At 38.6% G+C, this 19,145-nt stretch overlaps 1 protein-coding gene across 10 annotated transcripts in view; it reads right to left on the bottom strand.

Moving 5' to 3' along the window:
• Positions 1–2,432: 2,432 nt before the first annotated feature.
• PTN (pleiotrophin) overlaps positions 2,433–19,145 on the bottom strand; it is a 69,823-nt gene continuing 53,110 nt past the window's right edge. For all 10 annotated transcript variants that reach the window (NM_001276362.2, XM_046939126.1, XM_015285608.4 and 7 more), the window contains exon 5: positions 2,433–8,563. In NM_001276362.2, the coding sequence (NP_001263291.1) occupies positions 8,511–8,563 (53 nt within the window). In that variant the 3' untranslated portion in view covers positions 2,433–8,510. The remainder of the gene's footprint in view (positions 8,564–19,145) is intronic.

The raw sequence follows: 19,145 nt of genomic DNA, 5'->3' as shown, positions 1-19,145 counted from the left end.
TCCCCAGCATACTGCTTTTCTCTTTTACTCTCTCTAGAGCCCCCAGTAACACTTAATAACTACTACTACATAGCTATCAACGAACTGAAAATGTTTATCAGTATATACTTTCTTATTTTATTATGTATTTGAGAGGGAAACTAACTGGTCTTGAGAGGCATTATCTATTGAACAAGGCAAAAAAAAATGTTTCTGACCTTTTCAGATAATACTATCATCTTTTGCTCCTGGGGTAGGAATGGAAGGAAGCAGAAAATTAAAAGAACTACAGTGCAAGTAATAAGAAGAGACAGAATAAATACAAACAAAAATATTCTTTGCCAATGGAGACAATAGTTTCCATGGTGATTGTATAGCAATAAGGCCATCTATAACTCCAGAGCTATTTTTGACACTGTATAAGAGACTGTGTGTGTGTATATATATTCGAGTGCATTCCTGCGTGCAAAAATGTTCATGTGTGTGCACATGTATATTTGTAATTTATGTAAAATCTCGTTTGAGAACAGGTCATGCACATAGTGGCCTTTTTTAAGAAAACTTCTCAAAAAACGATGAGAATTTATAACAGATTTGTGTTTCACTATAAGATTAAAGAGTTCTGTCTTTCATTTGGATTTTTCTAGTGATGATGAGTATAGGCTAATGGGTAAGATAACCTGAGAGAAGAAATCTGCAAAGGTGGCTTCCCTTAACACCATGAAAGAGGACGAAGGGAAAGAGCTGAATTAATTTGGGAGAAAGCTTCATCTTGAACATGAACACTTTATTGCTCAAAATCTCCATTCTGAGCAAAAATCAGATATTGTTCTGTCATTTAAGAGGCAACGGATGAACAGTGTCCGTGTGTGTGTATGTGTGAATATTATGCATTCAAGTATTAAGTACAGTTCTATCCTGTATAAGGCTAGAGGGATGACAAATTGAAAACTGATTAATTCAGCTATAAGAGTGCATAAGTTGAGTTTTGTGGTTTTACAACTCTCAAAGAGGCTTCCACTCTGCAAGTGGTACTTTTGAAGGGACATCTCCTCCCACTCACCACCAATGCTCCTCCTTGCATCCATAGAACCACTCCATGAACCACCACTCCCAGAAGTTTGGAGCACAGAGTGGTAACATCAGAGGTTGAGTGTCTTCTGCATGAAGTCTTCTCCATTCATGTACCCCAAACATAACAAAAATAGCCCATGTAAAAACAGAGATGGTTTTCTAAGACCCAGCAGAAGAAATTAAGGTAACCCACAAGAAAACAGCTGACTTGAAAGCTCCTTGCAAAACTTGTTTAAGGCTTAGTCAGTATTTCAGTAGGAAGCACAGGAGAAATCAGAGACGTTCTGTGTGATGGAGCTCTGGAAAGCTGAGGAAGACGTGAGATAGTCCTCAAGCAGCTCAGACTTGCTGACAAGATCCGAATAGCTCTCAATTAAGAAAAAGAGCACTGTAGAACTATTATTATTTACTAACCTAAAAATGTAACTAATTGCTAAGTAGCATATTAAAAGGGAATTCAGATTTTCCTTTTGTAATTAAACAACAGTAAACACTTGGTCTTCTTTCCAAAAGTAGGGTTTATGTTGTTGAGTCTGTTAATGGTTTGAAGAATGCTCTATCAGTTTTCATATCTTCTAACAGCCTACTTCCCCCCAAACAATTTCCGAAGATTGTCTAAGTCTCCAGTCTCGTGCTATGGAGCATCTCCCTCTTTTGACAGTGAGTGACAGAAAGCTTTGTAATGAAAAATTCATTCTTTTAGAATTTTAACTAATGGTTCAGCACATAAATAAAAACAGTAAGAGATTTGGAAAAGAAATGAGATTGAGGAGAAAAAAAAAAACAAGGATAATGAAAGGACAAAAAAATAAAAGAGAAGAAATTAGCACACAACAAGCATTACCTGAGTTTCCTCATCACTTAGTATAGCCCACTGATATAATTTAGCATCTTTGCTCTTCTCCTGAGGCTTAATCATCTCTCACTAAACACACAGTCATTAAAGTCACTGTTAAACAGCTGAGCATGACAAGGCTGAGAACAGTTTTCCCACCACTAACCTGGTAGAATAATTTTAAAATAAAAGATTCCAAACTCTTTGTATATGTGACCCATCATTGTGTCGATGTTATACCAAATGAAACAACTATACTGAAACAAACTCATTTACAGAAATGATAACTGCTGGGAATTTGGGGCAGACAGCTTTCAGTACTCCCAGACCAGAGAGTCATTTTCTGCTAGAACTAGTTGCTGGCAGATTTCTTCCTCCAGATTTAAACTCCTTCTGAATTTACAGAAATGGAGAGTGTTTTGGGGGCCAGCAACACCTATAGTTAACAGGAAATTAGTACAACAGAGGCAGACCACATATAATATTGGAATTTAGAAACTTCAAAAGTCTTTGACAGTTGCAACAACCAAATGATGACACCACGTTTCTGTGTATTAGTTTATTTAATTCTTTATCGCCACTAAGAGCAAGTAAATTATGTTGATACAATTGGTAAACATATACATTCGCTAGAACCTCCCACAATCCCACAGAGCTAAGGGAAACATTAAGGATGTTACAGGATTAATGCTTTCATTCTATAATGTGGATATATGGCTTTCATACAAGTTTTAAAAAATTGAAAAGGTAACACACTACTAGCTTACAAAATCAATATACAAACTGGAAAAAAAATAAAAGAAAAAAGAAAAGGAACAGCATAAAGAACATATTTCATGAGAAGATATATAGAACTGGTTTAATAGATATATACAGAATTAGAAATCCATTGAACATGATACTCAGGCTTTAATTTGTTATTTTCACTTTCATTTCTTCTCTTACTTAGCACCCAAACCACAGGTATCAAGAGGATTTCTGTTGTTTTTTTTTTTTCTTTTTTTTTCCTTTTTCTTTGCAGAGAAAAAGCCTTTTTCTTCTTGGGTTTCTATGTTCACACTTAATCAGTTCTTCCACTTTGAAGCTTTGCATAAAGCCCTTCCATGTACTTATTGTGATAGAAGAGAATGTCACTTTGATACTAAGTCCTATTGGCCATTTTGTTGGTGTGTGTTTGCATTTTCCTTGGGCACAGCTATCTTTAAAGAAATATGCTGGGGAAGAGAAGAAACCTGATTCTCCAGCCTATATACTATTCTTTTATTAAAAAAAAAACAGAACACAGGCCAAAAGTTCTCTCACTTCTGCTTTAGCTTTAAAACACGGCAGCACTAGCTGCGAGTCACATTTTGAGTTATGGATGCACTTTTTTTATATACTTTTGCTTCAATGTACATGGATCTTTATATATATGCAATATATATGAGCGTATATTTAAAGATGCTGTGTTTGACTGACATCCTGATGAGGTGGTTCCTAGCTCCAAGAGGCAACAATAGTAGCCTGCATCTGCTGCAAGTCCTTTCAGTGACCACCACAGTCTCTGGACTACCAGAGCCATTTTCTTCAGCTGTAATAACCTAGATGAGCTATATAATTATAATATAGGAAGCGTAATGAATCACCCACTGAGAAAAGTTAGATAGTGTCTGGTTGCCAAGTAGATTAGGCTGAAGGAATTCAAACAGTGTAATTAATTAAATGAAGTTGGCTAAGGGTAAGACAGCCCTGCAGAGGCTATTCATTTTCCTAGCTTTACATCACAGAATTCAATGGTAAAGTTTTTGTACGGTCTTTAACTTTGAATGACTTTCCAAAATAGAAACACTTGGAGAGTGTCTGTTTTGTTTCATCAGAAAAATCACACACTTGACTCACGCTTTCAGTTGTGATTTTAGATATGTACTTATTTTTCAGCAACTTATGATGTCAAGACACTCCACATTTAAATGAAAAACTGCAGAAATGATAGAGGGCTTGCACAGCCCTACCAATGTGATGACAGAGAGTATAGCTGAGTTCTCATATTTTCCCTGAAATATCACATTTCTGCTCAGGTCAGAGTGATGGGACCACAAGGCAGAAGAGTGGCAGAAGGGGAACACTGGAAGAATTATTACACCTCATTGTTTAGTTTCAGTCCAAAAGTACATGAACATTTCTGTTGCTATGAAAAATACTATCTAGATCTTCTTCAAATTCAGTTATCCATGGAGTACAATAGTGTCCTTCCACACTCTAATTTGCTCAGACAGAACTCCCTATACATGAAGCTCTATGCACCATGTTTCTTCCATTTAACCTAAAGGTATAAGAGAATGCACTGGGAAATGATCCAACTTCTTGCTCTGTTTACGTAGCTAAGGGGCTCTTCTGTTTGAGAGTAGCCATTCTTTCATCACTCTCTCTACTCTTCATTATATGTGATGCATTTCTTTTCCATAGAAAGCCTCACTCAGGTTGAGCTATGACCGAGCAAGCCACCCTCACAACAAATACAGAGAACTGATTTGCTCATTCTTATATTTTTTTGTTCACTGTTATCTTTTGATGAACATGTTCACTGTTTCATTTATTTTTAATGTTAGAAGGTCACAATAAGAGGTATCTGATGGTAGAGGCTTGCTGGAAGTGTTTTACAAGTCAGCAAGTAGTGGAGGATATATCCCTTAGCATTAGGAAGGATCAAAAATGTCTGCAGAGGTTAGGTGGGAGGTAGATTGCCTTAGCAAAATTGTTGGAAAACCTACTGATACTATCAAAATTAGGGGTGACTGGTGGAGAGCAAGCAATAGGTGCAATCTGTCCCCATACAGTAGAGAATATAGTCAGAAATTTGCATAAGATGCTCTCCTAGAGAGTTTTAAAAGATTGAATAAGAGATGTCTACCCTCATTCACATGCTTCCCCTTAGTATGAGAATTTGGGAGATGTAAAAGATTATTGTGTCATGTCAGAATAGTGTACCTGAACAATATTTAGCTTTGGAAAATCAGGAATTCTACATTGTTAATGTTGTTGCAGAGCAATTTCAATAGCAACTTAGTACAGAAAATATATTCATGCATAGGAAAAAAGAACAGATTCCTAGACTGAAGAAAAGCCAGGTTGCCTCCTGATGGATGCCTTCTTTTGAGGATGGAGTGGGGACTCCTCCATATTTTCAGTAACATCCTATAATCGCCTAGTTTTCATTAAGGCACAAATAAAGCAAAGCTGAAAAGCAAATGTGACACCAAGTAATCCTGCCTTCTCAAACCAAAGAAGCAAGAAAAAGAAGTTTGCATAAAATGCTCCTGATAGTATTTCCTTCTTCTTGATAATGGCCCTGTGAACAATGCTACATTGTCTGTTGATATGTTTTGTAATTAATACTCCTGTATTTCTGCTTATTTTTCTCCCTTGAAAAAAACAGTACAAGTAGTAGTATGATTAGAAGATGAGAACCAGAAATTAGTATTTACCTGAATGTACATGTACAGCAAATGTTTTCTCCTCCTGGGGCCTTACCCTAAAACATAATTTATGCTGTAGTCTTGCTGCACTTAACAGTCTGTGAAATATGCCAGGCTGACAAGCAATGACTCTCTTTCAATAGGGGCACTTCTGCCAGGAAATGTGCCGAAGTGTTAAAATGCCCCAATCCTCAAATACTGATTTAAATCAAGATACAGACAGGCCTAATTGCTTGGAAGCATGGCTCAGCTTACTTAGAGGAAGTAGTGGGGAGCTATACACAAACTACCCTAAATTTAAACTTGCTGAAATCCAGAGACTGGATGCAGAATCACCCTTTTCTGATGTTCAGCAACTCACCTCTCTCTTTTCTGAGCACTTAGATCTCCCAGAAAAAGGCTGCCATTTGAGTAAAGTTTGATATATACATGTTAACAATAAGACGCAAATATAGACTCAGATATATGTGGTTGAGAGGTACAGAGGAAGTCTTCCTATTTCACGTCCTTTGCTCACAGGACTGTTGTACTTTCTGCTGGTCCTAACATGACATTTTGTTTGTTTGATTGTTTGATTTCTGTAAACTCTCTCCATGGAGGCCCTACACTACCATTGTAACAATGGGAATTTGACTGACCTCCTTCAAAAACTATCAGGAATGTTTCTTCTGCAATCCAGATGGGCAGTTAATTCTAAGGGACAAAAGGTGATGGAGGAAGCACAGGGAATTTGTTTTCTTTCTACTCATAAAAGTAAAAAACAGAAGTCATATCTAAGGTTTGCTAATGGAGAGTCATACTGTAAGTCTCAGCATCAATCCCAACTCCTGCCAGCTCCCTGTGAAAAGTGGACTAGATTAACTCATGTAAGACAATGGTGCAACAGTGTCTACACTCAAAGCTGAGCCACTTCAAGTGAACTGATGCAGCATTTAGACAGACAAAACCTTTGGTGAGTGAAAAAGCTTCTTCTTCCCTTTGTCATCAATCAGATCTACCAATTCATTAGTTCAAGTCTGAGGCATAAACATAAGCAGACCTGATCAGACCATAAAACAAAACAAAATTAAAAAAATGAAATAATTAAAAAAAAAATAGCACCCAGCATCAGCTAAATAAAAGCCTTTATGAATTACAACTTGTCATTTTGGGTTTGGTCATTGCACGTCCACCATATCTGGGACATTAACTATATCACTGTCTCAGGTATGTCTAATAGTATAGCCAAAATAACAAGGACATCAACAAAGACTGCAAAACACACCCAAGGAGTCTGAGAAATATTTGTGACTAGTCTATCTTGAGCTATGTGCAGCTTGGCTTCAGAAGGGTTCGGGAACGTCTACAGAAGGACTTGCCTCACCGTGAGTTCAGATCAGCTATAGTCCCCATGTGCGAGAATAAAAGAGGACAAGCTCTGCTTTTTTTAATTTTTATTTTCTGCTTAGAAAAGGGAAGTGAGAAGATAGACCAGTAAAAGACTCTGCATTTCTATAAGCTAATTCCAAAAGAGCATTGTGATTTACCCAGATGATTGCACCCTGATGAAGTTTCACTGAAGTCAATGAGTATCTGCAGGAGCAAAAGGGAGACTTTGGGAGACTTCCTGTTGACCAGCAGGCAAAGCCTGGAGCCTACACCAACAGTGAAGGTTACTTCTTGCTTACGAAATTTAAGACTTATAATTTTTAAAGGGTGGTTTTTAAAAGAATTTGAGCACTTGAAATCCCATAGGTTTCTTCTAATATATCTGGTCTGAACGTTGTTTGGCTTGTAAAACAATCTTTCACCTGAGGATACACCAACTCATTGCAAGATCTTTTTTCTACTCTGACTTTTCTCAGGACTCATTATCATTTGAAATATGTAAAAAAAAACAGAAAAACAACAGGTTTTATATTTTTTTCCTTTTTGAGTTAAAAATGAAATTAAAAGAAAAAAATATATCTTTATGGCTAAGATTTTCCAAGGTGTTTTTACTTATTTAAAAATGGAAGGAAGCAAAAGGTACCATCTTGACATTTCCCTTCTGCTTTACTAATAGACAAATGAAACTAAAAATTAATTTCATTCTTATTTGTTTCAAGTCTCATAAAGTGCCCCTTTTCTGGTCAGAAATACGAGCCATCTTAGATAGTTTCCAAACTGATTTGTTCTGTTTCTTCCCACTATACATAATTTCTACTTTCAACCAGTTATAGTTAAAATCTGCAGGAAGATTCTCACTAATACAAAAGAGAGTTGGGTCAGGTAGAATAGCAACAATTTCAATTAGATTTTTATGAAAAAGATATTCTCCATTCTGGGGAAAAAAATAAAAAATAAATTAAAAAGGAAGAAAGAAATAAAGCATGTTTGTGCTTTTGCAGGTAAAACAGATGACATTGTCATTCACCAGTGTCAATACGGTAAAGAAGAAGAGTCTTGCTATCTTTCCACCTAGATATTTTTGTAGAAAATACCTTTTCTACAAAAACCTAAAAGTTTAGGAACCTGCTATATCAAACCACTGAAAGATTTTACTATTTTTACTGCCAGGAACCAAGATATGAACACTACTGTTTTTACCCAGACTATTACAGTTTGGAATGAACATTCACCACACACAGAAAAAAATTCCTAGCCTGCAAATGCTCAACAAAATGCCCCCATCCTCTCCTTAAACAAATAACTTCATACAGTTATCCAGATGTAACAACAACTTAAGAAACAGTATTTGTTTGTTGTTTCACTCATATGGTCCTAATTTTAAATATAACTGCACCCAACCAGACTCCTGCATCCACACAGGGTTATCACTGGGTTCAGCAGGGCTCTACACAGGTTCAAATTCTGCTTGCATGGAGTAGTTAAAAGACTGAGACCTACAGCAAGACTTGAGAAAAAAATATTTTAAAAACCTCTACACTGTTCAATATGCAATAGACAGAATTTTCTAAATGAGTTTGGAATCCTTTACGACAGGCCTCTAAAATTGTTGTTAGGGTTATACATTAAAAATACTAAAGTAAATAAAAAAGGATATTTTTTGTCTGTGTTTGCTTGTTTCCTTCTATTGTACCATTAAGCTATAAATAATTTTAGGGTAAAATGCCTAGGTATAAATGAAACTGTTAACCGATCATGTTTGCTGATGTCCCTTTCTCACATTGCCCAAGTTGGCTCCATTAATCCAGCATCTTCTCTTGTTTCTTGCCTTCCTTTTTCTTCTTCTTGGATTCTGTCAAGACACAATAACCACAAACAGTCAGCATCTAAAAGTGCCTGTAATAAACTTCATCCAGTATCTCTGAAAGTTCCCCTTTATTTCTCTATACGCATAAGAACAGATTTTGTTTCCTGAGCAGGGAAAGGGGAAGCTGAATGTAAAGAATATAAAATGAACAATTGAGAAGCTAGGGAGGATGGGAATGGGTGCACGTCTAGTTCAATTCTTTCCTATCTGAGCAACGACCCTGTTTGGCATGCAGAGCATTGTGTCAGGAACTTGCTCCAAATACAAGAAAACAGCAAGTGGCTCCTGGAGAAACCAGGTCATGGCTCAGCGGAGAGCTGGGATAAAGCTCTGCACACACTACCCACACACATACCCCTCCCTCGCTTCCTTTCTATTTCATTGTTCATCTTTGGCTTTCTTTGAATATGAAAGCAACTCCAGAGTGTGGTGAGAGAGCTCACTTGTTTCTTCAGCTTCTCCACTGCCAGCCCTTCCCTATTTGTTTGGGACAAACACCTATGCTCGCTTGAGACGCAGAAGAGGTTTGGTGTGATCTGTCCAGCGCCATTAGGACTGGGAGGGGAAGAGAGTGTTTGCTGCTCTGTCTAATGTGGGGTGGGTACTGGTACGATGTGGATATACAAGTGAAAGTGTATGCGTTGTACCACCAGTTATCCACAGAAACTTCCACCATAACAAGGGGTAATGCTGCGTTCTATATGGAGAAGAAACAGACAGAGGCCTAAAAAATGAGTAAGAAATTAAGGGGATTAGATACTCTTGTCCCACATACAATCTTGTAATGGGGCAGTTAACAACTCCAAAAGAGTGAATAAATCCTTTGAATACCACTGAAATGCAGAAAAACAGGTACTACAAGGAGATGGAAACTGGCTTTCTGTGAAGTAGTTGTCTGGAAAGAAAACAGTAAGCAGTAGACTCATGTTTGCCTTAACATGGCTTTCACCGATAGACACTTCCCTCCTTTGAAATCTTCCTTTATTTCTTCCTTCTCGGAAGAAAAAAAGTCCATCTCAGGTGAAGAGGTAAAGTAATATCTATCACCCTGAATGAAAAAGTGAGCACTTGTTCTTTAAGGAGGTCTTCTTTGTGAATATGATTAATTTCTCCTTGTCCAGTCATGTAACATGGACAGTCAAATAGCCATCAACTCCCGTAAAACTAATTTATTTCATTAAAGCCAAGGAAGCTCTGTTGATATCCCTCAAATAAGAATAAGGCTAAAATACTTTAGAACAAGACGTAATTGTTTTCAGTTTGAAAATGTGAAAATTATTTTTATTATTACTATTATTATTTTTCTGCCTGTTTGTGTGAGTGCATGAGTATGCATGCCTGCAGCCCGGAGCCATTAATAGAACCTGGTGTTATTTTACAAACTATCATTACAAAATGTCATTTTTCATTAAGTTAATACAGAATTTGCACTCAGCTGAAGCTTTCTTTTTCCCCTACTACTTTTCTGTCTCCCCTTCTAATCCCTTTTACTCAAGTCTTTCTCTAAATTTCCCATTATATCACCAATCCTCCTGGATTCTGCACTGCATTGATTGGTCTCTCTTTCTCTCTCCCTTTCCTATCTTTTCTGAGAAAGAAACAACATTTTATCAATACAGTAGTTTATCAAGACAAGCACTGGGATTTGTAAAATCTATTCAAACCTGGCACCAAAAAAAAAAAAAAAAGGCACTTTGTTGGCTTCAACTACATTCACCTACATTCACAAAAAGAGATGTATGAATGTCGGTTGACTTCTAAGAGTACACTACCAAAGAGAACAATATGTGCAGCTTACTTTTGGAACGATGTCACTTATTACCAGAAGGTTTTATTCAGCAGCCATTATGTGATCAAATCAGATCCTCGCCTCAAAGACTATGTCTTGCACTTGACTTAAAGTCCCAGCCAGATGTCTGTATCTACTTCTCAGAGAAAGGGAGACACTAAACTCACTGCATTGTCCGCCTTGTGATAATGAATCTGCATATCACACAAACTGCCAAATCCATCTACCTACACAGGGAAGTGTTTTTGCTTGATTCCTTGGGATAACAAAATGCTCCCACCTGGGAGGTAATTCCTCTCACACTGATAGTACTCACACTGCCAGAACTTAATCTTTCAGACAGTTAGTTTCAGTCAGTTGCTGTACTGATGCAAAGCACACTTACTCCATGAAATCACATGTAACCTCAGAGTTGTGGCTATATAAAAAAGAAAACAGCTCAAATATTTCCCAGTCCTTAGGCTCTTTTAAAAACTATACCCTGGACATCAATACCCATATAACGACCGACCAAAATGTTGCTGTTCATACTGTCTTGCACAACTGTACTCACAGCTACCCTCCACCTGTTTTGACTGTATTCTGGCTGTAGACAACAGTATGTCCATGGCTAACTGCAGAAAGTTGCTTTAAGATACATTTTGTTCATGTTTCCTCACTGCTCAGATCTACGCTAACATTTGTGTCACTTGAAATTTCACTGTCCTCATGTTCATTCACCCTAGACTGCTGTCTCTTTTATATGCTTTAAAGTAATCTCACAAACCACACTGGGATCTATGTCAGCCCAGTCACTTTGCCAGCATTTCTCTTTCCAGGGTAGCCAGCCACCCTATACTGAAAGGGTCACCATGCCACCAGTGCCAGCCCTGACAACATGCTTGAAAGCCCTGAGCAGTTCAGAGTTCACTGCCAGTTACCTCAAAGCTCAACATACCCATGCCCCTGCTATAGGCATCTACCAGTTAAGGGGGGGAAAGATCCCCAAGATACACCACCACCAATAATCCCATTCCGATTCCTACTCCATATAAGAAAAATACCTAAACTAACTTCACCTTAGAACAGATTGAATGCAAGACTACCTCAGGCATTTCCTTTCAGGTTTTCTAATGTGATCACTGCCCACTGTCAGAATCTGCAGTAACTCCTCAAGCTATGCACACTGAAAATAGACTTTATGATAGGAAAGCCACTATGCTGTTTTCCACGTCTCATTGACACCACAAAGCAGCTTGATTTCAACAATGTTTGGGGCTGAGCCAGAAGGAAGCAAGAAAAGGAACACAGTAAACAAAGCCTACCTTGAGCAAAAGACTACCATCTGCAAGAACCCTGGGTCAAAAGCAGCCTCCTTCACCTCACCTACCCAGTTAAAGCAAAATTTGTAAAGGCAGAGCTATAACCCTCTGCATCATCTGTGTATTAGCTACAGAAAATGTGTTTGCTGCAGACAGGTGCTACCAAGAATACACAGAGTCACTACAATGAGGTGATCAAAATTGATGAAACCCAGGTTCATACCAGACCATACTGAATTTTTAATCTGAATTCTAATTTTAATCTGAATCTACACACTGCATTACCTGCTTCAAAAGTCGGTGGTTTGATACATTTAGTACCGAGTCAGACATTTACTGGAGTTGTCTTTATGAGCTACCTCTGGGGAATTCAGGACCCATAAGAGGAGAGAGCAAGGCAGAAAGCACGAAGGACACAGATAGCTGTTTGCCTGTTGCTCTGAGTGCACCATGTGATATTGCTTCAGCCAAACAATTCTTCCACCTCTGGCATGGTTAAGCACACAGCCACGCAGAGGTAAGCAGCAGTTAGCTATAACCTGTCCAGGCTTCCTTCACATCAAGGAAATACTGAGCTATGTATATATCCAAAAGAATATATATGAGCTATGTATATATCCAAAAGGACCAGGATAGTGAGTTATGCATTGTCCAGAATATTAATAAGAATGGTAAAACCATCCTGAAATTTTTGTGTCCGTTTTATAGCATGTGCTTTCTGCTGTCCCTCCCCCTTCCTTCTGACCCCACAGTGAGAGAGCTCTTGCGCAGCTGGAAGCTAGAATCCTGGACCTGGGCAAATGCAAAGAGCAAATTCAGAATACTTATCTGTTCCTGCAGAGAGCAGCAATCAAGCACTGCACAGACATCTAGCTCCCCCCAGCACTCAGAGCACTTCTAGTGAGATTAAAAACACCCACGTAGCATAGTACAAATAGCCCTGCAAGAGCCAGCTGTGTTGATGCACGCACACTTGATTTTGTAATCATTCAACGACCTGAACAGCCTTATCTTTAAGAACTGTTCATAGGATTAAAAGCTGCATTGTCATGGGCCCAAATCTTCATGAAGATCAAAAACAAAAATGCAGCAAATTTAAGGTGAGGACTTTACTGAGTAAACAAATTAATCTGATAAGCAATTTGAAACAGCAGCAATTCTCCTTAAATAACTGTCTTTATTCTGAAGCTTCATTCTTACTGCGCCTGCAGTAAAGGAAAGTAATTATATCGAACAGAAGCCACGTACGATGTGAAGCCACTATTAATGAATAAGGTACAAAAAGGAAGTAATTGCATTTTAATGGGAGCCAAGCACAGAAAGCCAGGACTTGCATGTATTTATTCTCCCTTGTTGTGAAGAAGGTAAAAATTCACTCATGGATTGCTGAACCCCTCCTATCCATGAGATGAAGCAGTACCCCCAGAGGTTGTAAAAACCCACTCAAAATTTCAAAAGCTGTTAGAGCTAAGCATTTCAGCATTCCAGTTTTCTCAGAAATTAGCTCTCTGTCCCACTCAGTATAGAGGAAGACAGATTTCCTAAAGGACTCTCCCTCTCTCACTAGGGCAAGTATCTCAGAGCACTTCATTGCAGTGGTGATGGTCATTGGGTATGGGGCAGTTCTCAACTTTGACTAAACCAAGGATTTTGTCCCTTGGTAAAAAAAAAGAACAATTGAAAAAATCACTGTACAGGGATCACTGTACAAGGCTTCACCCTGCTCCGTACGAACAGAAGCAGTAGTACCTCGTGATTTCCATGATTAAAGATGCAAATCTGTTGATTCTGAAACGCCACTTAGATGTGATACTTCTTCTACTGCTATAGAAAGAGAAGCATTTATTTACTCCAAATGAGTTTAAGTAAAAAAAAAAAATGAATTCTTCTTAAGAGGCTCTTTGAACAAAATAGAGTTGTACCGGATAGAAGCAAAAGCAATTCTCCACTAACTAAAACACCATAGAAGGTATGATCCAATGAATCAATGACCTTGATGCGATTTTTACTTTGTTAATGGATTATAACTGATAATATCCCCTACACATAAGCTCTGCGTTGTTTAATCACTGCCTCTTCTTGACTATAAGTGTTGCTCAGTTTCTCCAAGTCATTATTCTCCAAACAGGTTTTGTTCTGATTCTAACTAGGCTCAACTTACACTCAGGATGGCCTTGAATTTGTTCCCAGCTGAACATAGCATAGACCCAATTCAAACTGAAAGGTGGAGATGCAGACATATGCCAGAAAGGTACTGTACGATGTGTTATCTATAGGGGAACAGCCAGATTTATGCTGGCTACAAACAATATATCTGAAAAAGAAATGGACAAAAGTGTCATTTGTGGAAAATGGATCTCTAATTTTCTTCTCCTTGTCTTTCATTCCAAATCACATGTATCAAAGCCATTAAATTATACAGAAAATCGCTACTGCTAAACTTTTCAAGCAATGTCTGTTTTGCACTTGGAGACTGCTGAAGGGGTCTGTCTAACTGGAAGATGGTTTCCAGAAGTGGGTCACTTTGTTCTTCTGTTTGCTTCTTCTTATCATCTGGTATGTTTGCTTTGCTGATTTAGGGAAAGGACATTCTTACTGTTCTTTGTCATGTTCTACAATCAGCACAAGAGAGACCCCATCTCGGCTGGCTCTTCAGCTGTCTGTATCAGCGGTACACAAGATCCATCTTAATACCCACGAGACAGGTGCAGGAATAGACTGATACATTCAAAGTGTACTCTCTGCATTCACATGTCTGCAGGAGACTGCTGAAAACAAAATGTAGTAATAAGCTCTTTGGAGTTTGGCATTTCCCTACATCCACAGAGAAGCAAAATGCTACACTGCAGCAGTTCATACGTCAAACTGAGAGCAGTAAACAGCTATTTAGCAGAAAATTCTTTGCTATGTACTGTGAATAGAAACCTCATTTTATGTAGTTGGCTTTTGAAAAGCAGACATACACATTTCTCAGCTGTGCTCTGTGCATCTGCCCCAGCCTAGTCTACCCTCAGGGCAAGGGGTACAGACTTGCTTTGGCCAGTGCTCCACGCTGCAGAGTCGCCTACAAAACTTTTGCAGTAAGCCCAGATAGGAGAAAGGATATAGAGAAGGTGATGTGGAAAATGAGATGGAGGAAGAAAGAAGGAAAATAAAGCTTAAAAGGAAAGGAAGCGAAGAACTAGAAAAGGAGAGGCCAAAAGGAAGGAACAGAGTTCTCTCTCTGTTTCACTGCTGGGAACAGTAATGACTGTAAACATTTGCTGATGGCATATCTTTTATCACAGTAAGTCCCACAGCTTCAGGCATTTCCACAGCTCAAGGGCAGTGACTAATGCCAAGGAGGCTGGCCTGCTCCGCCAAGCCAGGAAAGTGAGACAATGAGCATGTAAGAGAATTGGCACACAGGGCTATTTAAACTTTCTCCCCAAAAGGCCTGTATTAAATACTAAAAGAAACTCCTGCAGGCAAAAGAGGGTTAAACAAGAACATTTGTCACATCCAGTTTTTCATCTTACATGTTAGCACAGAAAAAAAGCATCTGGAATACAGACCAGAAGGTAAGAAAACATGGAGGTCCAGGTTTCCCATGAAATTTCCCTGTCTTCTTCCTTTCAAACTCACCTGTTAAACCTGCAGAACAATTAAAAACTGAAAAATACTTCTTTTAAAAATATATTTATCTTTCTCCCTCTCCTACATGCTCCCTGGAATCAGGCATGTGTGAATCACAATTACACTATGACTAGATGAAACGCTCAAATTATTTGTCCAAAAAGTCTCATTTTCCAAAGGTACAAAAGCAGTCTTGAGAGAAGCTACAGGGGAAAGCTTTTAAGAAACATAAGGAGGGAAATGGAACCAGAAAAAAATCTCCATTTGAAAACATCAGAATTTCATTAGCTTAGGCCTGCAATGGCAGCTTACTAGCAGCTTGAGGCTGGTCCACAACATAGCCACCATTCTGTTCTATTTTTCTTATATGCCTTACTCTTGTTCCCACTTAAATTAACAAGAAAAATCCTCCTCGTTACAGCAGCAAGGAGCCAAGCCATAGAAATGTATCTCAGAGAGTCACATAGTTCTCTTTTGAGTTTTACTTCATCTTGAAATAACAAGCCTCATCCTCAGACTAAGGGAACACAACCAAGAATTTAGTACCCAGTCTCACCCATGTGGACCACCCTTTCTCCTCTTGGTTTTCACATTTCTCAGCTCCATGAGACATAAATTATTCATGGCAAAACTGCCTCTCACAATGCAGTGCTTAGTACAATGGCACCCTTTTTCAACTGGGGCCTCTGGGCACTCATGCAATACAAATAATCATGATGATAGCAACAATAATAACAGTCAGTCATGCTGTTCCTGCTGGGCATGCACTGCCAGTGTCTGTCCCACAGAGCTCAGATCACTGTACTTCACTGCAGGCTCCTGGTCAGTGCCAGGGAACACTCTTGAATGAGGCTGCCTCATGCCTTCATAAGAAGACAGAAACTTTCCAATTTACCTTTCGGGTTTTTGTTTAACTATAGCAGCTGTTGCCTAACATAAGAAAATCCCTCATTTTTATATCTAATTAGTATAAGTAGATCCTATTATTCTGCCTCCTGTAATACTAATTATTACGCTAGCTGCATGCCTGCATGACTAATGAGTTACATTAAAGACAGGGAGTTCTCCAACCTTCAGAGGGAGATACAAGAAAAGAATGATGCCAAAACAGGAGACATCAGCATCTTTCAAATAAAACAAAATCACAGTCCTAACTAATAATTTATTCTCCCCCTACGTTTCCTCCATCTACCCTTCAGAAGGCGGCATTTTTTTTGCTGCTCAAAGGCAAACTTGAGGGAGGGCACCACGGAAAAAGCAGATTGCCCACCCTGTAAAATGAAATGGGTTACAAGCAGTCCGTCCTTTTTTTCAGTGCTGAAATTCATTTTGTCTGAGTAACAAGTAGCTGCATATCAGGTGAGCAATTCATTCAGAAATTGTCACTGTGAGCTCCTTGCAACAACCAACAGTCAAGTCATTCTTCCAAAGAGCAGTCTGCCCTGGCAATGCTGCTAGTCAGATGTCCTCTGCAGGTAAGAATCAAAGCTGTAGTACCCAGAAACCACATGTTGCATTATGCTTCTGGCACCAAAATTGGTAGAGGAATACATCTACTCGTTAACAAAAGCCCAGCTCTATGTTTTGACAGCGAGCTCCCCTACAAAGATGTAAGGTAGGTTATTGTCAAACACTGTCATAAATCCACTGAGATAAATAACATGAAAATGAGACCCTAGTTAAATATGGCAGTTCAGATGCCCTGAAATAAATTGTCACATTCAGATAATTGCAGACTGGGAAAAAAGGGAGCAATTGCTGCTAGTAGGAGCATGCAGCCAGGAGTTAACAGCTCCTAGCTGAGCACATGCACCTGTTACTGTAACTGTACAACCCTGAAAAATCATTTAGCCTTTCTGACTTTCAGTAATTATTATTATTTGCATTGTACTTCCTCAGCTCTATGGAGTGATAGTAGGGTCACCTGTTCATTTTCTGGAAATTCTTCCTGTAAAGTTTCCTAGGTAGAAGAAGTAATGTAGTGCAGATTATTTATGTTGCTATTAACTCTTAAATAAAGCTCTTCAAACAATGAGAAATTAGTAAAAACACTGTAGGAGCACATACACCACCACAGACAGGAAATGCACTGACGCATTGCTAGAGCGATATGCTACACTTGATCTTCATTACAGAAAAGACATTGTAGCCATTATGATCTATTGCAAGTCTTGCCTTCCTCTGAACAGTCTTTGGAAACATGGGCATTGGATGACATGATCTTTGGATGACACCCCAGTTATTAAAGACAACAGTGGCATAAGCAGTACTAATGTTTGCCAGCTCTAGTAAAATTGTTTTCTTACGTGTCCAAGTACACTGCTGATCCTATTTAGTTTTATCTTTATCAAAGGTATAAATACTTCAAAGTACAAGAATTATGGAGAGAGAGAGAGAGAGACAGGAAAAATGAGAATGACAGAAAGCCTGAGTGAAAAAAAGAAATAAGGTCTACCAGGCTACCCAGCTCAGTAAAAATAAATTCCTCCTCTCTCAGCAGTACAACCAGAATGTTTTCTGAATCCTGACAATATCCCATTCTTTTCCTCTCTGGCTGGCTGGAGCCTGAGCAATCATCAATCACGTTTGGGTGGCCATGAAGTAGGCCAGATGGAGTTTGTCGGAAGCAATTTCTACTCTTCAATGCAAGTTGACCATCAGAGCAGCTGCTCAACAGAAGTGCCTGATTCTTTTGCATCCATCAAGATAGTTTAGGGAGAACTTGAACATCCATGGCACTTTAGACACTGATTAGAATATGCAGTTGTATGTACTAGAGGAGAGGTGTCTGCTTCTGCGAGAATCCTGTGATAAAATTTATCATTTCATCCTTTCCAGCCTTTGTGACAGGCCTTCTTATAACTTCATTTGTGTACTAAATAAACAAACCCTGGTGTCTGGGATATCACTGTCACAGCACTGACAATCTCTCTGTCAAAACTGATATCATTCAGGAATGTACACCAATTTTCACTGTTTCAGCACAGCAGCCCAAGACCAAGCTATTGTCATCCAACCCAAGAGCATCTCATCAAAACTGTAGAAAAAAAGAGATCATTAGAAATCCAGATAAAGTTGAAATTCCTAATTCGTCATTTGCTCTCCCTCTTGAAACCAATATTAGAGGTTCTCTAATAGTTCTCCTCTTGTAAACAGTGATCTCCAAGTCTACAATCCATTCTTAGAGTCAGCTGTTCAGAAGAAAAACACTGAGACAGAGCAATCACTAATAAGGAAAACATACAAAAGTTTAAAGGAAAAAATATCCAGGAAGTAAAGTTGTTTTCCAAACTTCAAAAGATTCAAAAAGATTTTAAGGCTTTTCCATGAATGCTGGCTAATGATAAAGTCATAAGAATTCTTAGATCACCAGTTTATCAGAAATTCATTGACTCCTAATGCTAATGAGGATGTCCTGGCTTAATTTAGCAGAAGTCTTGCTGCAGATCAAGGAAGTTCCACTTTTGGTACTCCCAGCCTATTGCTGTCATAGATGTTCTCAGTGATGAAGTTCTTGAAGCCTACACTGATCCAAAATGTAACAGTTAAGCACTAGAACAGATTCCTTTAATCAATAGGACCCTCACTTACAATTCTGCTGTCAATGCACACAAATGCTAGAGAACCACTACCTTTCTACTCCAGGCAATCACAGTGGCAGCTGATGGCAGCTGATAAGCATTAACAGGTCTAGATGCATATGAATACAGACTTCACACAACACTACACCTGAGGAAAAAGATTGCTGCTTCCAAATAATGTATTATATGCTTTCTTTGCCTGTAGTCCTGAGTTGCTGATGTGAAGCTACAGAAGAAAAGGGAGCCTAATATGTATCTGTAGCCCATTTCAAGTGCTCAAG

This window comes from Gallus gallus, chromosome 1 (assembly GCF_016699485.2).
Source record: "Gallus gallus isolate bGalGal1 chromosome 1, bGalGal1.mat.broiler.GRCg7b, whole genome shotgun sequence".
In the NCBI taxonomy this organism is placed as follows: Eukaryota; Metazoa; Chordata; class Aves; order Galliformes; family Phasianidae; genus Gallus; species Gallus gallus.
This window is presented reverse-complemented; position numbering and strand designations above follow the sequence as displayed.